At 39.3% G+C, this 26,841-nt stretch overlaps 1 protein-coding gene across 3 annotated transcripts; it reads right to left on the reverse strand.

Moving 5' to 3' along the window:
* Window positions 1-3,845: 3,845 nt before the first annotated feature.
* Window positions 3,846-26,841, reverse strand: RIPK2 (receptor interacting serine/threonine kinase 2). 3 transcript variants are annotated; one of them, XR_010388033.1, is made up of 12 exons: window positions 26,397-26,841; window positions 23,426-23,579; window positions 22,039-22,194; window positions 19,487-19,644; window positions 16,316-16,365; window positions 15,814-15,975; window positions 12,849-12,934; window positions 12,580-12,675; window positions 11,988-12,093; window positions 7,171-7,350; window positions 4,622-4,728; window positions 3,846-3,935 (listed from the first exon to the last, which is right to left on the reverse strand). XR_010388033.1 is itself a non-coding variant. In XM_064507773.1 (11 exons), exons 1-11 carry the CDS (start codon window positions 26,582-26,584, stop codon window positions 4,688-4,690), a joined length of 1,377 nt encoding a protein of 458 aa, XP_064363843.1. In that variant the 5' UTR covers window positions 26,585-26,841; the 3' UTR covers window positions 3,846-4,687. The 3 variants fall into 3 exon arrangements, 2 of the variants coding, with proteins under 2 accessions (XP_064363843.1, XP_025955509.2); XM_064507773.1 differs by having other exon boundaries at window positions 3,846-4,728; XM_026099724.2 differs by lacking the exons at window positions 3,846-3,935; window positions 4,622-4,728 and adding an exon at window positions 5,060-5,648 and having other exon boundaries at window positions 26,397-26,834.

The following is a 26,841-nucleotide window of genomic DNA, read 5'->3' on the forward strand; positions in this document are numbered from 1 at the left end:
ACCAAACATGCTAACTCCAGTTGTGGGAGCAAAGCAGCATCAGCAAGGCACTATGCCAACAGCAAAGAACTCAGTAGCTGGTCAGTACGTTAATGCGGCAACGACACATGCAGGAACGAGCTGTGACTGGGCTTTTCACTATATGAACATACCAGTTTAGGTTGGCACTAATGTGGAATATTTTATACTATGTTCCTTTTGAAGAGTAGTAGCCTATCACCAATACCAGATGGCTTCCAGGTGCTGTAGAGGAACACAAGTATAGTAAAGGGGGGGGGAATAATAACCTGACAACACAAGATATTCAGTATAATCAAAATTAAAGCTGACTGCAAATAGTGACAGAAATTGCAATACTAAGTGACTGGGTGCTAAGATGCTGTATGAAATCCAGTGGTAACAAGTCACATGTTTTTATTTGTCCCATGTATATGCAAAAAGGCTCTCAATGAGTTATTACAACTCAGAGAAGAGCTCTTACTGTCAGCAAGGACAGTGTTCTGACACATCAGCAGCTTTCTTCCAAGGAGTGAAATAGCTGAAAAACCTGTTAGGAACTGCTAATGAAGAAGTGGGGAGTGCAGAAAACACAGCTGTGTATTGGAAGGAGAGGAGGACATCACTCACCTTTTCAGTCTTCCCTAGCACTATCAACCAGTGTCCTCATGGACCAGGGTACTGCCTCTCTCAGCCACAGAGCGTGACTGTAGCAAATGTGTCAGGCGCGGAGTTCCCGACTACCAAGCTGTGTATGACCTGCATGACTGTCCTGGCCCTAGACTTGCTGCCACACTCAGAAGAAGGTGCCGAGTGCTCCAGCTGCACAGAAACGCTGTTCCTCTTTCACACTACTGGAATTAAGGAACAGAATCATCAGAGGCAGACTTTTACTTATTAACTCGCATGTCTAATAACCACCTCCACAAACCATCCTCCCCCAGCCTGCGTGGCTCAAACACACAGCCTCCATCTCCCTTTCCCCACAGCTACCTCAAAGACATCTCCTTATCCCCTCTTCTCTATCTTTCAGGTCCTGAGTCTGGCTCTCTTCCCCTTCATTTCCCTCTTGATGATATTTGTACATGCCTAGCCTGCTGGAGAGGACAGGTTTATGCCTGCTGCTCCCTCATGCAGGCAGGTTCAGGGTCCAAAGAAAGGAGCGAGAGAGAACACACAGAAATCTTCTACTAACTGCCCTCAGGGTTTCCTTGGAGTGCTGGTTTTCAGCTAGATCACAACACTCACGGCCTTACAGGTGTACATTCATTCGGCATTGAGGACAGAAGGGCTCCTGCAGCTGTGCCACCTCTAGGTGATGGTGCGTTGAGAGGGGCTGCCCACAGTGATTGCAACAGCCGTGGTAGCATCATTCCTGGATCCAGCTGTGTAGGCTCCAGTGTTAGTTTGTGCAACTGGTGAAAGCCATGGCCTCTGTGAAGTTTCCTGCTGGTATCACTGTGGAGCTGGGGAATGCACATCAGGCAAAGACCTGCAGAAAACTGCCAACACAGACTATTCACAGGTAGATGATGTGGCTGACTCCAAGCCAGTTCTCCGATGACAGGCCAGGGGCAGAAGAGGAAAGACTCCAGAGAGCAGCAGCACCCCTTCCTCCATCAGCAGGGTACCCTGGAAGACCATGTGCCCCCCTTGTCTGCAGGCTCCATCTCCCTGCAGACAACTTTGAAAGCTGGCAGCCTCATGCATGTAGAAGCTCTGCACTCGTTGCTGTTCATTTCAGGAGCGCTGTGTGGTTCTACCAGTTGGTCGTCATCTTTTGTGCCCAACATTTCCTTTCCATATGACGAGACTGGAGGGTGGCAACTAACACAGTTGCTTTGGAAGCACCTGGAACAACTTTGGGATCTTTCCCATCTGGTCCCCAGGGTTCCTCCCATCGCATGACACCTCTGGAGAGTGGCGGCCCACAGGGCCCTGGCACAAACGCAGCAGTAGGCACGGAGGCAGGCACAGCACATGCCAAAAGCGGGTACGGGAAAAGGTGCAGCAGCAGCATCACGAAGACTCAACAGCATGAATCACAAAATCTGAACAGAGACTGCCAACCTGCACGCAATGGAAATTGCTGCCCTTTTTTATAAAGCCTGCTGACATAGTCACGTACTGTGCACAGCGCGTACAGCACCTGTGCTGTGCTAAAGTTGTGCAAGGCTAAGTAGGTACAAAGGTAAATCAACTGCAGGTGGCATCCACTCTGTTTTTCAGGAGGAACTGGAAGAAGGTACAGACCCTTCAGCCATGTAGGCATGCAAGACATTAGATGTCACTTTTTTCTTTTTCTCTAAACATTGCAGGACCACCTTTACCTTCTTGAGCATAATTTAAAATAATAAATAAACACAAAGTACTACAAGAACAACGTATCATCTTTTAAAAAGATACCCATAAAGAAGCTTCTATTTTTCCAGTAACCACAATTCAGGGAAACTCTTAATACACGGCTAATTTTAGATACACACCTAAGAAATGGGATTTTGCAAAATTATAGTTTGACTATAGGTATTTATAAATTGTAAAGAGAAACCTTTACTAGAAGGATGGTGTGGAGAGGAACTAAGTGATACGCCATCAGTACATAATGAAAGAAAATTTACATAATTCTAGGTATACTAAAGATTCCTAATTGTTCTTTTTTCCTCCTCAAAGAATTCCTTACTGGAGATCCTACATTCTCCTTCTGGAAAGGAGACTAGAGTAGCATATGTTTGAGGAAAAATAAAAATCCAAACCCATTCATTTCAATGGTAAGTTGGGTAAGAAAGAAGAAATTGCAAGATTTTGCACTAGAATCTGCCAGTACTTGGCCTGCTTTTCATTTCTAAGCCCTGTCAAAGTTTCCTCCCTTCATCTGAAAAGTACGAAAGGCAGAAACACGTTACAGACCACTAAGCAAAGCGTTCTGCAATTTTTTAAAGTTTATTTTCTATAATATTCTATGTTGCCAAAAAGGGAAATTTCAGGAGGCTTTTCTTATTAATCTAACCATGAAACCCTCTTACCAGCATGTATATTTAATAAGATCCATCAATGCAGTTTAAGAAAGTCAAGGAAATCTGAATCAGCATCTCAAGAAACAAGACTGAAATTCAGGAATAAAATAGCTTGAAGAAGAAAGGAAAATAATTAGAGAATAGAGAATACAAAGAACACTGCCATGTCGTTGACACTTGATGCAACAACATTCATTGCTTTTCCCTCATTCTTGTTCCTACATCCTTAATTATTTAGTAACATTTAACATTCACAAAATCTCAGCATTTGCAAGTACCTTTTCATGTCCTGAACTATCAGTTCTCTAGATAGTGGCATCGTTCATTGTGTTTAAAGCTATACCTAGACCTGATAGTTTCACCTGGTCGGCTACCTTGCATGAAACAAATCTTTCTTCAGGCACACTAGTTATTAATAATAAACAAAACATGGCTTGGAATGCGATTTGTAATGAAAGGCACAGGTCTGGAATCAAACTCCTAGTGGCACGGCTGGCACCATTCCTCAGGGCCTGTCCCTGCTGGTCATCTTCAAGTCTGTTCTACAGAAAACACACCCATTCTTTATACCCTTGCCCTGTTCTCAGCTAACTATGCTCTAGTTACAATTTCACACTCTTCAAGAGTTAAAAGGGAGCTGAAAACACAGAAGCAGGGTAAAACACAAATTCCCAGTTTACTGCAAGAACTTATTTAAAAGAAGAAAAATCTAGAAAAAAGCCCTTCTATCCAAAAATTATACATCACATTATTGTAATTCAGTTCACAAAATAAGTTATGACGGATACTGAAAAAAATCTAAAGCAAGCTGTTGGTAACCATTATTGCACTTACTGAACCTTGAATCCTATTGAAATGGGGCAGATCTCACAACTCCATTGGTTTCCAAGCAGCCAGCATCTGGGACTTCTCATTCATGTGCTCCTTTTCATAAGACAGTTTAAGCAGATATCAGCTTTCTTGTACCAGCACTTGCAATGTCCCCAAATTTTAGCTAGTGCTAGTAATTACTTATTACTGCCTTTGAAATGCAAGTCATTTGCATGTGCTGTATTCTAGCAAATTAAAAAGAGTAACTTTTTTACTGGGTTTAAAGCCACCTAAGTCAAGTCGTTAAAGCTTTCTGAAGTGAGCTAAAAATGCACCTTTCACCCTCAGGGGGCCCCATTCGTGCCTAAACATTTCAGCACCATCCTTTAGATGGAAAGGGATGGTAGTGACCATTGTCCAGAGAAGGTTAAAGCAGGTCAGGACACTGCATTTTTCTCTCAAGATGAAACATTACCTCTGCTACCTCCACAGTGCCTGCCACATGAGAAAGGCCCACACACATTACTACTAACCTGGCATGGCAGCGCATACCTGACCTTTGGACAGCAGACCCAAACTGTGGCTCATCGTGCAAATACTAACAAAAATAAATAAATTGGAAGTTTGATCTAGTAACATGAGATAAGAGGTATTTATGTCAGACCACAAAAGTAAGAGGCATTAAATGAGGGTTTCCTTGTACATTACAAGCTGTAAGTGGATCTCATCATACTCTACTTGCGAGAGCAATTTAAGGAAAGGTAACCCAATCAGGAAAGGCCCCATCCTTTCTAACATACCAGTTTTTAGCACAACAGTGATGATCAGCACAATGTCTTTCTTGCCCCCTAGGTTCCTCCTTTGACTCACACTTGCACTTCTTGTGCAGTTGTCTGAAGCGCTTGCCCTAGCAACAAAATGGGAAAAATCAAAAACATAACAAAAATCCTGGAAAACACAACATAAGCTTCTTCCCACCTACGGCTTTTCTTAGATGTCTTGGGACGAGTGCTCAGTATGGCTAAAAGCAAGAAAGCTATTATAAACACAGCATACCGGCCCATAATTAGAGCACCTAGATTTCCTTCTCTATAGGAAGAACCAGATGGAGGAGAATGACCAATGCCAATTTGGTATTGGTTTCTGTGGAAGATGTGCTAAATAGGAAATAAGCTTTAGTGAAAGGTCTTTTGAATGTTGTCAGCTGAAAGGAAAGCCTATGTATAAACAGAAAAAAAAAAGGTAAAACAGGGAATATTTAATGGTTTTTCTTTGTCACATATAAACAAGATACTTACATGAACTGAGTCAGTAAGTGGCAAGCGTTTGGCTTTATGGCTGCCCTCCAATTGATTAACTGGTAACTAGATGAACCCAGTGTCTCTTCTGAGACTACACAAAGGCATAGTAAAGACAAAGCAGTACAGATCTAAAACTAACAGAGAAACAAGAATCCTTCTTGTAAGAAATATTCACAGGGCTTCATATAGAAACAATAAATTTAAAGATGCAGTCTTAGAGAATTAGATACAATGTCTGGGTAAGGTTGAAGTCCTAGCTGCTTGTTATCTTTCAACTTTTGTATTATAATTCTGGCAAATTCCTCTCCTTGGCTATCTGAGGTATCAAGCAGTTGTCGGACTTTTGACGTCCTTGTAGGTTTGGTACTTATAAGTTCATAGTCTTCTTTCATGAGTAAAAATCTTGATAGAAGAGCATCTAGTGACTGATTCAAACATGCTTCAGTCATCTGATCAATAATTTCTTCTCTTTTACTTTGGATCCATTGATGAGCTACATTGTGTTGTATAGTTTCCAAAACAAAATCTGAGGTTGGGGAGGAATTAAAAAAAAATTAATTAGGACTGTAACCATCTGTTCATTAACAGCGATTTAGAAAAACAAAAAAACCCCAAGCTGTTTAAAACTTTTTTTTGGGTGAGCAATACCCAGCTTGGTAGTAAAAAGAGACAAGGTGGTAGCTTCAGTAAAAATCCCACTGGAAAGAGAAGTTTACTGAAAATGTCTCTGTAGTTTCCTCTATGCCCTCTTCCAACAGAGGGCTCACAGAGGGAAACAGTGCAAGACCCTCATATTGCTAGAAGCCCCTCCTCCCCACAGTAGGGACCTGCATCTGGGTCAAGATTGTGGGTAGATACTCCTCTGGATGGCTGAAAAAAAGCTCTGTTTTTTCTCTTGACATTTGGCACTTGTTTCTTCTAGTCTACTCTTTCTAAAAGGATTCTTAAGTGAATGCCTTTCTGAATAATCACTCACAGTCTCAGTCAACATATTTTCCAGATTCTCAAATGCCCACAGCAATCTTAATTACTCTTAGTGCAAATATGGATGAGGACCCCTAAGTTGACAAGTGTTCCACACACTGTATATGTGCCTATCACATCTCCTTTTCCTGTGCTGCAGCTGTACAAAAAAAGGGAACTTGATTAATGGAATTAAGGATACGCCACTTCTCAAAAAATAAAGTTCTAGATTCCATCTGAGACAAGTTTAAATGAGAAAATTTAGGTCATGACAGATATCTAGAAATATGAGGCATTTAAGATTGAATCATGGAATTGTCGAATTGCTGAGGCTGGAATGAAATAAAGTAAGTTTAGAGTGCTCCAAAGAAAGACTGTTATATTTCAATACAGACCTTTATTAGGAACTGTAAATTTCAGAAGAGGGATGGTGTGGCAGACCTTTACGAAGTTGCACATTATCATGCAACCCATAAAATCAATCAATCAATAAATCAATCACAGAATAATTTAACATCCATTAAAGTTTCTTTTTGTTTTCATTCTTTTGGAAACACACTTTTAATGGGTATTTGAAACACAGAAGAACTACCCAGTGATTCTCAACTAACACTGAAGACCATTAAAGACGAGATGCTGAGGACAGCTGCTGCTTCTCTTTGCTCCACCGAGGCAAGTGACAAGTCCATAGAGCAGAGATAAACGAGATTTTAACCCATCTCGCTGCCTCTAGCAAACTTACTTTCCCTGTCTGCTGGACTGCAGCACTCCTAGAGCAAGCAGTAGAAGAAAGGGGAAATAATACTGGTAAAGGGAGTGGGAGAAAGGAGAACCAAAGCAGCAGTTATTAAAGTGGCTTGAAAGAAAAGGAAAAAGTTAGGAACTACAGGTCAAATTATACATCAGTTTTACTCACTTTAGAATATAAAGAATGCACATAATTATGTCCTTGAAGCCTTATCTGAAGCATGCTTTGTTTTCACTTTACAGACGAACAGCAGTTCTAGTTTCCATTTCATACACGCATATATTCAATCATAGGACACATACTGTGGGCCTGGGAATTGTATCAATGTTTGCTATACCTGAAGGAATCGGTGATGACCGCAGCACACATGAAGCAGAATTTGAGGCACTTGAAATACTCTTGTCAGATGAGGAAGAATGACTGTATGGATGCACGAGAAGTTTAGCGCTCTGGGTAACAGAGAGATTTTCATCCATGCTCTGACTGCTGAGGAAGCGTAGACCTCCCAGATTTCCATCTTAAAAGAAAAAGCCGTATTACTTCCGTGTTCAAATAAAATACAAGCATCAGAGACTATTTAGAACAATTACATAAGACAAATTATACACAGCCTAAATTCTCTTCAAACACAACACATTATTCCTTGCACTTAGATTCTGAGTATATTTATGCCCCTTGTCTTCTATCAGGGTTTGAGTGTTTCTAATTCTTTTTGTTTTGTCTTCTTTTAAAAAAGAACATTGAGAGAACAAACATATTTGGTAAACGTGAACTTTAAAAAGCTCTGCTCAACATAAAATTCTGTAGGGACTGGAAGACCAAAAATGACTTCTCAAAGTGTTTGGAGAGGTAGCTAGGAGTCAGTGTGAAAGCTGACTAAGTAATTTTGATGGATTTTGACAGTACAACAAAGGTTAAAAGAAAGACTCAAGTGGAGGGAAGGAACATGAAGACCAACAGTGACATTCAGTGGGAGGCCAACTGAAGCTTTTGGTAGTCTGTCAAGGCAGCATATGACTTCAAGAAAGCTTCACGTGAACTTTTACAAAGGAAGGAAAAAAAAGGAATTTTATTAGGTAGGAAATTTATTAGTTTCTATTTTCAGGATCAGCTAGCAGAAAAAGATGACAATGGATATGAAGCAGCAGTAGGGATGACTCAGAGAAGGGATGACAAATAGCCAATCAGACACAAATTACATGGCATACCCCTAATTCTGTATGCAGTTTTCACTACAGACTCTCACGGTTTCACTTGATAAAGAGCTTCAGAAAAATTAACTAGAACCAGAGATGCACATACAGGAATTCAGATGAGCATCTAAAGACACAGTGAAGAGAGGTAGCTCCATGCACAACCCAGCATTTATATATACCTTTCATATGAGGGGACCTGAACGTAGATTCCTAAATGAGGATGTTGACCTCTGGAAGAATGTGGCCATGAGTACAAGGAATGGGAATAGGTAGAGGTGAAAGAAATTACACTATTATAATAAATTAAAAAAAAGAAAAGTGGACCAGAAGTCATAGTTACTAGTATTTTATTTCAGGAAAGATAAAGTCAGTGGGGCAGAACTACATACATATGATGCAGCAGATGTCATATACTGCATGAATGAGAAAAGATAAGGAAGGATTAGCTCTCAGTAAAAAATCCCTCTAGGAAAGGATTTTAAAAGGTTCTACTGGGACAGACTGCTATAAACCTCTAAACACACATAGATCTTTAATAACATTAGAGACAAAACAACCGAGATTGTACCAGTAGGGAAGAATGACCTTGACTAGTGACCGTAGCATAAGAAATAGAAACATACTCATGAAATTGGCAGACGTTATTCAGAAAGAACAGGTTGACCTAGAAGACTGCAGAAACAGAAGTGGAAACTAGGTAGTAGAAAATACGAGATCAAGACTTCTGCTTCAAGTTGGGGCTAAAGATTCCAAATTGAGATGAGGAAAAAATACTAGGTAGATTATTCTGTAACAAAGAATGCTTGTGAGAAAGAAAAAGTGAAATTCCAAGATATTTCAAGTAAAGTTTTTATGTGAGACGAAACACTTGTAAAACCTCTTTTATAACACTAAGTGCAGAGGTCTGGTAGCCTTAGTCCACTGATTTAAGCTACAACACAGAGGACTAGCAAGATACCAGGAGAATGAATTTTACGAATGGACTTCAGAAGAGCATGCTCTTCTTACCTGACAAAACAAAGGATACAAAAGGATTACTCTCTGTATCAGAAATGAAATGGTAGGGAGGAAAAAGTGCTATTTAAGCTTAAAGCAATGCCCCAAATCAAGTAGGTATAAACTGTCTAGAAAATAATTGTGGCTGGAAGTTAGAAGTCAGTTCTTAATCCTGAAAAAACAAAGTTCCTGAAAGTTTCCTGATCCTGTTAGAGAAAAAAAGAACAAAACAAACAAAAAAACCCCCAACTCAACTAAAAATCTATAGTCATTAACTTCTCTCCTGGTGCCATGCCAAACTTATCTCTTGCCAACAACCACCTGGGAACAGATTTTCCGCTGGAACAATTGCATCTAATGTTGGCAAAGTAAGAAGAATGCCAATTTTGCTTTTCATCATAAAATTGTCTGATGCAGATACTGGCAAAGTAAGAACAGACTTTTTACTTGGAACTTGACTAGTTTATGAACATGGTTCTATGACATGAGTGCCTGCAATACTAAAGGACTGGGCTTGATGACCCAGGAAGTACTTTCCAGACCTAGTGCTAAACTTAATTAGAGACCTATTTGTATATCACCCAAGTGTGACTATGAAGTTGCAGATGGAAAAATAGTTTCCTGTGCAGAACCTACCAGTGCTGAAGCAAGTCGTAAAGGAGGAGATGCTGCTCCTGTCAGCATTGTTTCAAGACACGCTATGATTGTAGAATATATACGGACACATTCCTCAACTGAAATATAAAACCTAATCTCCAAAAAGAATGTTTAGTTTGTTCCCCAAAATGCTCAGCAAAATCCAAGAACAGTAGATGAACTCACTGAACTATGGTTTTGATTCAGAATTAACATTTCCAAATATTACTCCTTAAAATGTCTGTGATGAAAATGCTGCAATGTTGGGCTGCAGCTTGCAAAACTTGGACTTACATAAACTACAAAGCTGAAAACATTTTTGGACTGAAAGATTCACACAAAGGAAAACTTTAAAATGATTAGAATATTGTTAAAGGTCTGCAGAGAAAACACTCTGCGTGAACCATTTGCTAGTAACAACAGGGATATAGTGGTATCTCTTCTGCTGTAGTTCCTGAAACAAATCAGGCAACATTTAAACAGCTAGAGCAGACAACAGTTCCAAACTTTCATTTTTTACTTTTGATAGAATTTTACAATTTGCATCTTATACCTGATTGCATTCATTGTCACCAGCATGAATTTCCTGTTTTCTTAGAAAGCAAATTTTTCAGGACAGACTATAGCTATCGCTATACTTACAGTGTCCAGAATAATGAGGACAGCACAGCTGGGTCCCATCAAAACAAATTAATAAATTATGGAACATTATCTTCTGTGACATCCCACAAAGAATTAAATGAAAGAAGGAAGAATGAAAACTATACAAAGAATTTCATATATTTTTTTCTAGGCAGCACAGGTATGAAAACAAGAGCTTGTCAACTATTTCAAAGTTTTTAGGGCTTAAACAGTCATTATGGCAATTTCATTGTTTCTAACTGTGGTTAGAAACAGATCACAGATCAATGCCATGACCAGAATTGCTCTCCTTCATTAAGCACTGATATATTTTGCACATGGACAAAATCATGGTTTTATAATCAGGGTGGACAGCTTGTGACAAACAGTTTAATAGATACTATTTTCACAGTCTGTACAGTATATATACACATACATACAACAGTCTGATCAGTTGGCAGTCCTTTACAGAGTCATCATAGTCTCCCTGATGATCCCCACAGGCAGATATGGCAGTTTTTAAACAGGAATCAGCATCGAGAGGGGCCAACATTTATCATTGTCTTATCTGATTACACTTATACTCTAAACTCACATTCAAAATAATATTCCATTTTCTCAAATTTGTCACAATATTCCTATCAAGCTTAGTAACTAAATGTTACTCTTCATTATTAAAGATTGCTATGATATGTATACTAGGGTTGAACGGCAGTGGGACTACAGTACACTTACTTGCTGCCACTTACTAACTCAGATCCCTCAAGTTTCTTATAATTTGTATTTTCCCTGGAATTTCAAACTTTATTTATATCTTTCTAGTACATTGAGTTCCTGCTCAGAACTGCAGATGTGTTGTAACAGGAGCTGGAAAGAGAAAATGCTTTCTTCCTGTTTCTGCCAGAATACCTCTAGTTTTGCAGTGTCCCAGCACACTTTTAATGCCTTACTTTACAGCAGTAAAGTCAATTGTCTCGTGTGCTTTCACACCATTGGTCCCTGCAATGCCAAAGGATGCTTCATTCTTTTGAAATATATAATTCTGCATTCTTTCATAAGGAAAAAGTTAAACGCAATTTTAGTTTCACATTTTATTGCTGTTCCATCTGGGTCCCATAGCATTTTGATGCTATAGATGCATGTACTTTGATCCTCTGATGTCAGCAACAGTGTAAAACTGTGTTTTATTTAGCAATTTTGCCAACTTTTGTCCAACCTTTGAAACAAAAGGTGATAACTACAAAAGATCTGAGCGTATACTTTTCCAAGCCAATCTCTATTTATTAAAGCCTTTTTAATTATTAAATGAGAAATGATCTAGAGGCTATATTAGAAACTTTCAGTTTACTCAGCTGTCAGAGCCTCTCAAAATGTTTAGCCATTTAATTTTTAGGAGCACTTCACGAACAACTAACTAAACTGCTAAGAGTCTGCAGGGAAAAATAAAAAGTTTAACTGTACTTCTTACCCTGAATAGGAAAACTGAAGCTGTCAGGTGTGGGGATTTGCCAAGTGACAGAAAAAGAAAGTCAGAGCTAGAATATACTATTTTTTTCAGTCAGAGCACTAGGTATACAGCAATGAAATGCACTTCTTTTCTGACATAAACAGAAATCCAGCTATCTATTATACAAATACAACATCACAATGGGAGCATAAAGCTGCAATGGTAACTTAATTTATATGAAGTCATGAGTGTTTCTACCTGACGACAGAATATTGTACTTGGGAACAGACTTGAATGTTGATACATCTGGAGGAATGCTCTGAAGGGGAAGTGCATGACACTGTATGGAGGCAGAATGCATTTCCTGAAATGAATCCAGTTATATAATGAGAATGTACGTTAAATAAATAAATAAGAACTTGCAATGATTTACACAATACCTTCCCATCACTACCTTTTCCCTAGAGTCCTAGTGCTCAATGGACAGCACAATTAAAATACAACAAGACAGGAAAAAAAATACACTTAATCCTAATTGCAGACATCGTGTGCTGCACTCCTGTTGGAACACATGCTGTCCCACACTTTGAGGATATACTGAACATGGCCTTCTTATTTCTGTTCACCCACCCTTTACTATCTCCATCTATGTGGTTATACATATGTTACAGCCTAACTCAACCAATGCACTTTATGCCTTCCCTCACTGCATAAGAAAAAAACAATAAAAACTGCAGAACAATTCCCCCTTACTAAATTAACCTCCTCCTCCCCTTTTTAAAGCTCTCAAGATCTTTAACGATGCTGACATATCAAGGAAAGACTGTATGCAACATATAAAAATATTTACCTCTTGTGGATTAAGATTCAGAGGTATATTTAGAGATGTCTGATCTGCATGTGGTTTCTTTCCACTCTTGTGGATACACCGTGATTCATATAGGGACTGAAAGAGACACGTGTTGTATTAACTTTTGGCTACAAGACAAGATGACAAGTCTGCACATGCACATGCTTAAGCCAGATACAAGATTAGATAAATGACAAACAAAATAACTTTTGCTTGCTAAAAGAAATGTTACCAACTCATTTTCTGTGACTGTAACAAAAGCTACTTACCTTTGATCTCTTTAACAGAATTACTGCTTCCAGCATAGCTATTTCATCAAAAGTTCTCAGGACTGGTTCAAGGTCTATCAAACATTCTAAATAAAGAAAGAATACTTTGCTGAATGATTTAGTGTGGACATTAAGTTTTCACGTTGCTAAAGCTTTGTTACATTTCAAAATGTACTTTCCTACATTTAGGAAATTATTTTCTCTATTGATACACATCAAAGTACCTATGCTGCTAAATAGAAGTTTCTTGCTCTCACCTGTTCAAAATGCAACAGTTTTTATAGCATTGAAACAAACCCTGTCCTGATCAGAAGCCTGGGTATCTCAGCACTCTGTACCAGAAGGGATCCAGGTCTGTGCCAGATTGCAAGTCTTGCATTCCTGGAATGGATAGACTGACGGGTTTGCTGTATTCCAAGGCAGACCCAGCAAGCCTGATTTGTTAAATGGGACAAAAAAGCACAAGACCTCAGAGTGGCTTCCTGTCTTTCCACTCCAGAAGAGGTCTAAAGAAAAACAAATAAACAAAGAATCCACGCAGCAATATCCAGAACAGATGCCGTGAGGCAAGGCCAGAAAGGACAGTGATAGTCAAGGTACTGATAGCCAGTGAATTCAAATGATAATGTGCTCATACTCACCAAGAGCAGTATATCAGGGAAACTAAGACATCTATTTACACAGAGAGGCACATAACAATTCATTAAGCAAGTAGCAACTTGTGCTTTGCTCCCTTACTCTCTTAAAGGTTTACAGAACTAACATTTCAATTTTGAGATGACGGTATTATAGAAATGCCTCTTTGAAACTATGCTCAACTCTAAGAAAACCTCAAAAAAGGGCAATAGCGTATCATAACTTCTACTGCTTCTCTATGAGCGTCACTGATCCTACAAAACATATTTACAGTACTGACAATCTGTCACAATGTAACTTTAGTAACGTGGTTTTATTTTTTACTCTAATTTTACCATAGTTTTCCCATAGTACATTTTTTCACTGGCATCCTCAAGACACGTTCTTGTGGGATTCTTGTTTTCCTGCATCAGCTAAAACAGAATTTGTAGGTTTGGCAGTCCACTTTCAATACTTAAGTATGAGTATTGGTTATTATTCTTTCATTGGTTATTATTAAGTTGTAAATATATGTTTCAAGACTAGAATAATCAAAAATGCAGAGCCATGCAAAAACAAGAGGAAAAAATAATCTTTGTCCCTCTTTTATAAAAGGAACAGATGAATGATCTGAGCTTTTCTATTTAAAGTTTATTTAAGAAAAAGATGGTTGGGGTATTTTCTTTTTTCCTGTGTTATGGTAATTGCAAAAATTCCCACTCAGTAAGCTTTAGTTCCCTTAATTTTGCAACAGTTGTTGTATGAACCTAGCTTTACTTCCTCTTTCCTTTTATGAGAGTAAAGTAGGAAAAAAGGGGAAGAGCAATGCATGTTTTCTTAAAAGATTATCTTACAATAAACATAGTAGTAATAACAGAAACCAAGATAGCTCACACACTACTACATATCCCAGGCAGTTACTCCTTCAGTGTGACCACAGCCTTTCATACTTCTTTGGCTTTTTTTTTTTTTTTATTAACTGACACAGGAAAACAAGAATGCCTAGGGAAATATTATGACGTGTTTATTCTTTTTGATCTTAGAAAATATTATGAATAGATATTATTTCCTTGCTTGGAGAAAAAAAAAATCCACAGATTAAAATCAAGCAAACCAGATTCACTCCAAAATAACATTACATTTCAAAACGTTCTTCAATGTAAAAATAAAAATGCCTCAGAAAGGGCATGTCATTCGTGTTAGACTGTATCAGCTACTAAACCAAACACCAACATGCTGCATGCGTTTAGATGTGTCCCAACTTTTTCCTCTGCAAAACTGGTCCAAAATCCTGTAATTATGAACGTTTCTTTCTGAGAAATCTGAATAGCAATTTTCTAACACTTTCCAACTTAAAAAAGGTAAGTTTATAATGGTTTTAAAAATAATAATCCAGCTTCTGCTCACCAAATATGCAAATGAAACATTGTTGACCTGTATTTATAGCATAAAAAAAAAAAAGAAAGGTATCTCAGGTATGAAGAATTCCATCTTCAATCCAAGCAGTGAGAAACCCTTAATCCAGAGCTAATTTTATTGTTCTATATTTGAATGCTTTTAGTAACTTTCATATTTTATTTTTTGCTTTTCCAAAGTAATCCAGCTTTCCCTACATAATTAGGATCACATTTTCTAAAAGAGTGGGAGGGAGTTCTTAAAGTACATTCAAATTAAACAAGCACAGCTAGACAGCTGCATGAACCACTGTCAGATTCACAACTTTGACACACGTGACTATACCAACACTAAAAGGAGCAAATTTTGCATTTGAAAACTGGTAATTACTTTCTGCCAGTTTGGATGGCATTACCTTGAACAATCAAAGAAACAGAAATTTAGAACATTCTAGATTAAGTGTCAGCGAAAAAGATTTATACCAACGTCATGCAAAAGCAAGGTGAAGTCACTATAGCTCATCTGATGAGCAATAATTTGCTGTTGTGTTCACCAGATTGCTCACAAATCTCAGTGTTCACTGTATACTTCACTTTTTTCACTTCTTAAAACAAAATCTGTTCTTCAAAAATAAACAAATAATGCAGTGCAAGTAGTTAAACAAACCATCCTACTTTTCCACAGGGAAATTACAGAGACAGCAAATGCAAAAGGCTCCAACTAAAAAGTTGGTTTTATTGCACATATGTAGTTCCATTCATAAATGTCTGTTTATAGACATGATGGAAGCAGACGAGCATCTTATCACATATTTATTCAACATGACTGTCCTGATACAACTTTTGATGTCTTTACCATTTCCCTTTTGCAACTGCAACAGTGCTCTATAAATACTGCATTAGACAGAAATCTGGCAACTTGAAAATCTTTTTTTCATTACGCAAGGTAAACTCACTTAAGAATGATGGTCTTTCATCTGGGTTTTGTGCCCATCCACTTGCTATCAATCTTGTGATGAGTGCTCGATGAGGAATGTCCATTGATAAACTTTCTTCACTTAAGTCTAGTCGCTGTCCTTGTGACACACTATACATTATCTGCAAGGGGTTTATAACATCTGTCAAAATAGATATCGTGCATTCATTAGAAATATATGCAATATAAATAGTTTACTACAGGAGGAATAATTTAGATTGCAGACACAGTATTTATAGTTTACCAAAAGAAAGCAGTATTTCTTTTTACAAAAAAATGTACTTTGAATTTATCAAACAACATGGCACTTTAAAAAAACAGAGAGAAAGAGTTTAATTTGAGAAATAACTCAATCTGTTATTCAACAGACTAACAAGCTGGATGATTACAAAGCACCCCCTAAAATGAAGTTCTCAGGTGCCAAAGTGTCAACTTTAGCTATATGCAAAGCCAGAAAAATAAATTAAAAGACGTGTTCTTACCTTCAAAAGGCTGTTTCCTCGTCATCACTTCCCACATAATAATTGCATAGCTGTTTAAAGTATAAAAAGCATAAAATACATTATTTTAGATTGCCACTTGATAAAGCAATGTGCTCAGCTTTACATTTTAGTAAAAGCATGCCACTAAAATGATCCTGCATGGCACACACTAGACTGACTACAGCTAACTACAACGATGCCCCAAACATATGAAAACTTGCAGGAATATTACCAGTGACTTCAACTGGGACTAGTTCATAATTCTAAGCACAGAAAAGCTACATGGAGTGTAAGCGCCTCTTCCAGATCTGCACCAGCCCTGCTCTACTGCATGCAGGGAATTACACACAGAGTGAAATATAAAGCATGCAGTTTAAATGTGGGTAGGCAACCTGAAGTGAGCCTAAGAGTCTCACTGCCGCCTCGGCCGCTCCCTGGAGAGCAGGACCCCGCAGGGGGACGGCGCTCACTCAGGCCTGCCCGGCAGGTGGGCTCCCACCAGCAAATGCCCTCAGTGCTGCCCACAGACGTCCATGCCACGGACACTCGCCATCATTTCGGTAGGGAGAGATGTCACTTCACACGCAGCGTTCGCTTTAGCACAAAGACTCTCGGGAGGAGCACCCGGACCTAGAGCTAACTGACGGAAGGGACATCTGCCCACACATCAAAATAGGGACATTTTTTCCGTTCACATCAAGTGGAGGGGGAATCGGCTTGGTGAATACCAACCTGTTCCACCTTTAGGAGAACAACTGCGCTCTTCAGTACTCACGGTATGTTAATCAAGAGGTAACTTTAAAGAGGTTTTTAATTGAAGTTACATTAGATTATTTTATCTGAAGGAAGTGTTGACTTCTTACATAAAAGTCAACTATACAGTTAAAGCAAATGAAAAAATAACACAGTACAAAGACCAGATCTGGCTGTCCTATCTAAGAACAGGAATCTGGTGTTAGGAATTAATCTAATAGTTCTAAAGTTTAAAAGGAATTAGCAAAAGTTCTTCGCTGCCTAAGAAACTGGCACTCAGTGTTCAACATATCCCTATAAACTCGCCTCTTCTCCCTTATTTTTTTCAGAATATTAACACTTTGATTTTTTAAAAGTTTAAATGCTACTTTTTAACAATCGTAATTCAATTTCTGTTGAAACCATTTTATGAAAATTTTAAGTGAAACTATATGACGATTTTTTTTTTTTAAGATGAATTATATTTATCAGAGTAAGTGTTTGCTCAGCTACTCAAATAACGGTACATAAAGACAGTATTCTCATAGATCACCAAAAAATGCCAAATTTTGTATACAGGTTACATTTAATTGCCTCTAAGCTTTGTATAACTTAACAGGTACCAACTAGTAAGAACAAAAAGAATTAAGAATACAACTCACACTTAAAATCAATCATTTAATTAAGCCTTCCTAATTACTTATTCAATTCATAGTTATTTGTGTCATAAAACCAATCCTTGTTAAAAAGACTGTTTTTCATGTACTCCTGAAAAATTCAAGAATATCGATTTATTTGTCAAGGCAAATTGTTATTTTTACAAGAGTTAATACTGCTCAGCTTTTTCTTTTTTTTTTTAAGATTTTTTCCTTAAGAAAGATCCTTATCCACAAAGTAGGTTTAATATCTCAACAATATTTAGACATATCTGCTGCAAACAATTAACTAGACATCCAGCCTTTCATTCAGTTTGGATCTCTCTACAATTAAACATTATTCTCTCTATACTGCAACACCGCAGCAAATCACTGCTTGCTGTTTTCTCTTTACACTATTCATGTTCTCCTTTATTAATTCTTCTTCATAGCATCTCCTTCTGCTACTAAGCACAGATTTTTCTACATGACCTTTCTGGTGATCATTTCTTTCACTGTCTCTCTATGTTCATTTGTCTTCCAGTCTTGAACAGGCATATCTCTGTACACTGTTTTCTTAATTCCTTTTCTCTCTCTTTTCAAATAATCGCTTTCCTTCCTGATTTAAGTTTGTTAAGTGCCTTCTACTTATCTTTTCTTACTTTCTCCCATTCAATTCTTATTCCTCTGCACACAACTGTTTTCTAACAACCTTTTTGTCTCTCTCATCTCTACTCATTCATTGATACACCAGCCATACTTCAAATCCCCTGAAATCAAGAGCCAGAAGAGACGGCTTTTCGGACATCACACTGTTCCTTCTCTCCCCATAACATACCATCAGTCCTTTCCAACATCATACTAGACCAGATTTTCTGCTTAAACAGTGAGGAGAGCAGGTATATTAGCCTCCCCACTCTTTGGATAGGAATGTCAAGAAGGTTTGTGTGCTCCTTAGGAAATAATTAAAAAAAATAATGCTCTCTCCAGCAAACAGTAAGTCCCTCTGAGACTGGCCCATCTCTCACCAAAATACAATCCTGTCAAAGTTAGCTGGATCTAAAGGTAGTAGAGCGCAACAGAGAGATGGGCTTCGTCACAGTGATACGCCTCTTCATAGCTACTAGGTCTCCACTTCCTCATGACAACTGCCTCCATGATCATTCAGATAATCTGCACTCTCAGAACCTCTTCAAATGAGCGGATCATCTCTCTCATATCCTAAGAGCAGTCACCTTTTTAATACAGGTAGCCATTACTCTACTACTTCCAGATACTGCTCAGCAGAGCTGACTGAAGCAAATCTACCCAAACTTTCATAAAGTTACTCCTTTACTAGGTATCTCTCTGTATTTCCCCCACCCCCATTAACCTGCTTTTTTTTTTTACTCCCTTTCCAAAAATATGGTTTTCTTCTTTCCCCCAAGTATATCCTTGAATTATGTTAATTGATGTACATCAATTACAAGGGTATGTGAACAGACATAAAGGTGTGAACAAGTTTTTTCCTCCCTAACTTGTCTCTATAGGTAAACTTTCATTTACAGAAACCAGTCTCCTTTGTCTATTTCCATAGCTTTAGCTTAATTTCTGGAGCATTATACTTGCCACAGTGTTTTCTAAAGAAATGGATGATCAAAAATTCCAGTTAGCCCTCAATTTTTTCTCCCCTCATTCATTTTGCTTATACAGTTATGATATTACTGAAAAATAATAAAACTGCTGAAAATGCACTAAAATCTAAGTTCAATAACTCAAATTTGAATTCAAATTGCAAAGTCCACTTGAAAGCAACATGAGGTACCTGTAGATATCATGTTTTACACTTGCACGGGTTTTCTGACTGGGATTGTAATCCTCAGGTGGCATGTAGATAATGGTCCCTCCTTCTGGCAAAGAAGTTTCACTTCGTGATTGTGACATAGATATCACACGCCATTTTGACAAGCCAAAATCTGCAATCTGGAAAGGACAAATCAGTCATTCGGAGAAGAAGAACAACTGGATTTATCTATTAGTTGTTTTTATAAACTCTGGAAATATACCTGAAAGAACTGTTAGTTTAAAGTCCTTAACCTGGCATGTAAAAAGTATGTCATTGTCTTAGCAACAGAAAATACTAACTGCAATTCAGAAAACACTCCCAATTCTTGAATTATGCTATTGTTATAACTCTGCCCTATCCTATTGTTCTTTTAAGGAAGGATTCCATATACTCTACAGCTGGAGAATTTACTGTGGATTTCTGTCCTGTCTGAAGAACTGTTCCAGAAAATCACTTTCTTTCATTAAAAACAAGCAAACAGAAAGCCATTGCGTATTTCTAGCCCTCCTGCTTGTGAGGAAAACACAAATTTAGTATAAATCAAAATAGCTCTACATATCTGAGCCTGCAGACATCCTGAGACAGTTGCTTTTACAGATTAAGACTAGGGCAGTCCATCTCATCCCCAAAACTATTAAACATTTATCAGGAATTAGCCAAATTGGTATTCTGAAATTCTGGGCTGTAAAAAGTTACCAAACATTTTGCTTACTGTGCACTCTGCAGCCTTCCCAAAACCATCTCCTTGTCCTTTCCTACAGGGCTTACTGTACATCTCCATAAAGAATTAATTGACTTTAATTTGCATTCCCAGATATCCACAAGTCAGGAAGCAGAATGACAGACTAGACTAAAGGTAGGAGAAAAGGAGCTGGAAGGATAAACTAGCTGTCTGAGCTGTGAAGTATCCAGCATATCAGGAAGAAAAACGTAGCCAGCTACAAGCTCTGGACTTGTCCAGTGTATGTGTAAGAGCAAAATGATTCTGAACAAAGCTGCCTGTGGGAGCACTGTAGCAATTAGGGTGATACAAATCAGCTTTCTGGAGAGCATACAAACAAAACCCATAGTAACAAACAAACAAACCTTTCATCTCTACAACTCAGTTTCATCAGTGTAACTTCCTCCCTGAGTGTTCAGGTATCCTCAGTAGGTCCGGTACACTCAAAATTGCTCTATAAATGTTATTAATTTTATACATATGCAACTCTTTCTATATAGTGCACACATGATAACCTTCCTTACATTTCCTATCAGCTGTACTAAACTGGAGCGTCTTGCTTCACCCCCAAAATCAGCTTAAAAAAACAGGCTTCCAGAGACTTTTCATTAGGAAGGTATACAGAGTTAGCTAATTCCCTTCTTTTGTTCTAGCAGAGCAAGAACAACGTTTGTGTGTGGTCAGGCACAGTACAGGATAGCACCTCTGCTAATAGGGATTTAAAAAAGAAACAAAAAAGTGCATTAAAAAAACAATTACTTGGAGCAGTTTCCCAATCAGGTTTATCAGGAAGCTCCAGAGATGGTGGTATCAGCAGAGCCGCGTGGGAGGAGGAGCGACCGGCTGAGGGTGTGAGTGGAAAGGAAGCTGCGTAAGCTGCCTTGCTGCCAAGAAAAACCCCTTTGGAATGGAGGCCTCCAAGTGGTTAGCATTAAGAAATCAGCATTGGACCTTTGCTCAGAGGACTTACGGACTACACTACATGGCATCAGCTAAACTATTAGCCACTGAAGTACAAACTAAATGCGAGACATCTCTCATTTCTCAAATGTTCTCTTTAAGAGTACATTCTATCTGTTTTAGAAACAGAGGATCTGAAAAGGGAACAAAACTTAAGCAAATATTGTTTCTTTTACTAAAAAGAGAAAAAAAACCCTACTGAAATTATGGAAGCATCTAACCATTTTATCACTAGTACTTTTAATCTCTTTTCCACATCAGAGCAGTGAGAGTAGAAAGGCAAAATTAAGCTTTTAAACTCATACTGTTTCTCCATGAATGTTTGTTTGCTCTAAATTACACCTCTTCATGAAAGGTATCAGGATGTTCTGATTTCACAGTTAGGTTTTACATATTCCTGTACTACACTCTAACAGTATATGCCCATATTGTGTGGTACATATCAAATGGCATTCACTTTTGAATTTGGTACCACTGTCCTCCAGAACAAATTTGTCAGAGCACCTCAGGCAGGAACACTTTCTCTTTTCTACTCAAAAAGGTCCAGGCACAGGTACCTCTGGAAGGTTTTCATACAAAAGTGTCACTATCGTTGAGTATCAGACACTTCTACGGCACAAACAGCCCAAATTCTGGAGACCTGGTCTTTTTAGATGGATCAAATCCATACTTGAGCAGGACAGAATTTTCAGAGAAACTGGAAAGTTTTGTCTGCAAGGATAAAACAAAAAGCCTTGCATATAATTATGTTCCCTCCACATGGCCATGTCCTCACTCCTCCTCCTCTGGAATAATTAAACACTTTGGCTCATTCTGGATGCTGAAGAACAAAAGAGTTAAATAACTCTACCTTAACATGAAACTCATCATCCAGTAAAATATTCTGGGTCTTCAAGTCGTGGTGCAGCAATGGAGGATTCATGTTGTGCAAATAGTTTACTCCCAAAGCAATTTCATACAGGATTCGGAATCTCAGGCACCAGGGAATGTCAGGATATACATCCTTCTAGCAAAATAAAACCACAAAACCAAAACATAATATCTGTTCTGATCTAACAGCATAATACAGACTGTTACAACAAGAAGAAAGTGACTTGCACAACCAGTAATCTTTTAAAGCACACATCATGCCAACTCCTTAAAAAAGTATAACTGAGCATTGAGATTGATTAGCTGTTAAAACAAATGCATAAATATCAATCATGCAATGTTATATTCCCATTCACTCATGTAATAGTTCGTGATCGCTATACATAATGTATTAATAGCACATTTACCATGTTACTGACATGGAAATAAGATTTACAGATGAAGTCCTACATGAAACTTGTAACCCACAGATTATAAGTACTATCCAAAGGAAAGCAAAAATCATATCTTCAGTTGACACTGGGCGGGGGGAGAAAAGAGGACATGCCAGTCCAAAGTCACACTCCATGTCAGCATACAGGCAAAATTCAACTCAAATTTATTGAGTTTATTTCCACGCCTTTTCCAGATATTGCGAAACTAATCATAAAAATACCACCTTTGGAAATATAAGTACACCAATAAAAAATGCAGGAATTTTCTACTGAAATATTAAAGTTACATTGACACTAATGCCTTAATGAAAAATACACAGTTGAGTTCTCTAAGGCATCACGTATGCATTGATTAAAGGTACAGAAGAGGTACAGTGCTACGGAAACAGCTGCAGTAGCTTTAAACCAAAACACTGGATGCTCGGATCAAGCTAACGGAAGCAGCTGAGAGCTCAGCACAAGCTGATGTGCTCCTGAAAGTAAGACCCAATAGAAATATCCATCTCTGCTTAGATTTGCAAATATAGAGTCAAAATAGTCTATTTTTTTTAAAAAAGGCCATATTAAGGAAGCATCCATCTTTTTATGATATTTACACTGCCAATATTTCTGAAACACAGACTGAAGTAAGTATTTCAGCTTCTAACTAGAGAACAACAGGGTTTTTTTAAAATGATTATATATAATAATTCATCATTAAGCCAGTTATGGAGCAGAGTATTAAAGGAAAGAGTGTAATAAAACTAAAATCTACTGATTTCAGTTGTCTTTTGGGGGAACAGAAATTCTGAGCAATGAAAACCTAGGCTGACTGTTCTTTAATCTGAAATATCATTAATATTAAATTTTACTATACTACTTCCCTTAAGAATGGAAATCAGAGTCTATTTGAACCAACCAGGGATTGTATTTAAGAGCTTTAAGTACACTTACCCCATGTAAAAGCTGGTTTAATGATCCATTTGTCATGTACTCTGTCACTATCCCCAGAAATTCAGGCTCATTGCAGATTCCTAAAATTGGCAGGATGTAACTAAACCTGGCTTTGTGCAGTATCTCTGCTTCTTTCAGAAGGTGATTTCTATCACTTAAAGAAAAAGAAAAAAAGGGGTTACTAATACTACTAATACAGGGAAATTCAAAGCAAATGTAAGGTTCATCTTTATCTAATTGTGTTGCTATATGCAGTATCACCATCTTTCACAGTTTATTTCTTACTACACTGTTTCTATAACAAGATACTGTAAGCCAAATTAGACTCTGCAAATGTCAGCACAAGACAGCTTCTCTAGTTTTGTTGTACTGCACAAATATCTCTTATTTCCACAACACATTTCATCCATGTTTCCAGTAAATGAGGACACAACCAGAACTCCCAACTTTCACCATCCTGTGTAACCACAATGACAATAATATCTAACTACATTTATCCTGTTTTACTGCCCATCTTCAAATATTGAGTTTCACGGAGGCCCACTGTTTGTCTACTGTAAAATGGAGATTTTAATTCTTAGCTCACAGTTCTCCAGTTGTTTTAACTCAGTGGACACTGATGTGCACTAAAATAATATAAGTTAAAGGAATACAATTTCGGTTTGTGAATGAAAAGGAATGAGGAAGTAAGCTTTGTTATCCCATAAATTATTCTCTTAGACCAGGCCCCATCTGATCATACAGGGAGCACAGGGAAGCAGACCTGACGCCTGAATGTGGTGGTGTGAACGTTCTTCGTTAACGCCAAGCCTCCTCATAAACGTGAGCCTGATGCGTCTTTACAAACACATATGTATACCTTGCGGCACATGAATACAAGAAGCTGAAATTTTATTTAAAACTAATTAAGAGTACAATTCTACTCCTAAGAATAACAAAGGCACTTTTTTGGCATTTTTATATCTCAGAAGTTCTTGAACCTACGGGTTATTAATAGTGAGGATACTTGGACTAAGAAAGATAATTCTAAGAAAAAAAAGGTTTAGATTTCACATCACTGGAGACTGGTACAGATACAAGTGCACGACAGCGATATCCAAATAATGGACTATTACAGCACATATAAGATTGACCACCTGGTTGCCAGCAACCTGATTCAGAAGCTGCACAGCTGTGCAGGGCTGCACACAGGCTAACGTGTACCAAGATCTGCTCAGCGCAGTGCCATGTTAATATGGCCATGCAGCTCCCAGATGTGTCGTGTGCCGATCCAGCTCAGAGCACAGACTAAAGAGTTCAAGTCCGTCCGGACCCATCTGTGCAGACCCAGCCCTCACAATCAAAAGGCCTTCAGAGCACATGGCGGGGGTGGGATGGCGGAGGAAGCCTAGAGAACTAAAGCTTGCTGCTTTTGTGACAGAAAAAATTAAAATTTAGAGGTATGTGAAATTGTTGGTCCTTGATTTCAATAGGTAGGAAATAGAAAGCAACATTATCTTCACGATGGGGAACAAAAAAAGCTCCTATTACAGGAAACGCTAGAAAATGATCAGAGTGAAAAGGCAGGCCTCCAGAAAAGCCTAGGATGCAACTCTCTCCTTATAAAAAATACTAGGTTAGGGAAAGCAGGGGTTTTCCCAGGCGATGAGGCAGATCTGCACGAGTTGCTGCTGTAACTGGGAAACGGGTTGCAACACATCAAGGTTTATTCCTGCGTCTGTAAATCAGTTCACCTTTCTCTGCTCCATACTCGAAGAGCATTGAGTAATGCCAAACCTCGTACAAGCCCAGAGCAGCTTCCAAACAGGCTCCGCCGTTCTGCAGGTCGCGCAGACCAAGCTCCGGGACGCACAGCGCAGGCTTCCTGCTCGGGGAGTCACTGCTGCGCAAACTTCCCTCTCCTGACGGCATTTACAGAGCGACGCCTTATGTTGCCCACAACACAACTAGCAATTTTCTTGTCGCAAAAAACCTCAGGCTTAACATTTGTTACGGCTTTAGGTTATTCTCACAGCGTTTCTGAGCTTTGCACGGTAGATGGCTGAGTTGTTTTGATGTTTTGACTGCCTCAATTCCCCTTTTGTCAAAATTTCATGGGTTTCACGTCACACTAGAAATAGTATTTACTTTTCCGATCAAGTTGGGAGGATAAGCACTATATTCAGGATAAGTGGGGACTTAAGCAGACAATTTAATTTAAAGAAAAAAACATTAATAAAGGTGTCAACAAGAGAGAACACAAACTTCCCACTTAAAAACATGATTGAGATTCCATTGCATTTTGGCAGCTTTTCAGAGATAAAGCCTGTGTACACATACCTGGGGAATAAGAGGTGAGATCGCTCAAAACGACTTGTCTTATATTCTAGCATACTGAGCCACAAGAATACAAGTTTTCTGGGCTAATTTTTGTTTAACCCTTCAGAAAAGCCCCTCGCGTACGCATTGAGGAAAGCTGGAAAGTTTTTACATGCCTGTGCACGCACACATGTGCGCACCCATGTCCCTCTGGTGTAAGCGTACACCAGCACACACGTCTGCGTGGACATCTATGTCCGAGTGAGGTTATTCTGCCTGAACATCTAACGCTAGATCAAAAGAAAGGAGCAGTAAAGATGAAAGTCATCTAGATAAGAAAAAAGGGGGCAGGTTTACAGCCGGGAAGACTTCAACAGCCTAAGATGAACTGGCATTGACATGGTGAAAAACTGGTGCTACAGCGAGTGAAGGAGGCAGAGATGGAAGAAAATTACTACCTGCTGCATCCTGATTTAGGATGACGGCTCCTGCGGCAAACACGCGGTAACGGCCCCCAGAAAAGCAGGGAACACAACTGTTAAGTTATAGAGCTTAAAGAAAACGTCACCTGTGGGCAAGAGTCCTGCAGACCTACTATCCCAGATCAGCTTTGCTCAATACTGTGCGATCTGGGGCAAAAACCAGCTCCCCGGCCCCGCGGCCCCGCCGTTACCTCTCTAGCAGCGGCCCCTGCAGGCACTTGAGGGCCACCGGGACCCGCCAGTCGGCGTGGCGGGCGGCGGAGACGGTGCCGTAGGCGCCGCGGCTGAGGAAGCGCAGGTCCGGCAGTTTGCTGGAGGGGATGGAGGGCAGGGCGCAGCTGATGGCGCCCGCCTGGCCGCCGCCCGCCCCGCCGCTCATCCTCGCTCTGCGCCGCGGCAGCCGCGACTCGCCGGCCCCGCGGCGGCGGGAGGGAGGCGCCACCGGACGCCGCGCCCGCAGCCCAGTCCTCGCCGCCCGGCCTGGCCCGGCCCGCCGAAGCCAGAGCGCCCCGCCCCGGCCTGGCCCCGTCGCGCCGCGCGGGGCGGCCTCTCCCCGCCTCTGCCCGGGGCCGCCGGGGCCGCTGTCCCGTCAGTGCCCTGTGCAGCCGCTTCCGCCGGCAGCGGGGCGGGACGTGC

This window comes from Dromaius novaehollandiae, chromosome 2, assembly GCF_036370855.1.
Source record: "Dromaius novaehollandiae isolate bDroNov1 chromosome 2, bDroNov1.hap1, whole genome shotgun sequence".
In the NCBI taxonomy this organism is placed as follows: domain Eukaryota; kingdom Metazoa; phylum Chordata; class Aves; order Casuariiformes; family Dromaiidae; genus Dromaius; species Dromaius novaehollandiae.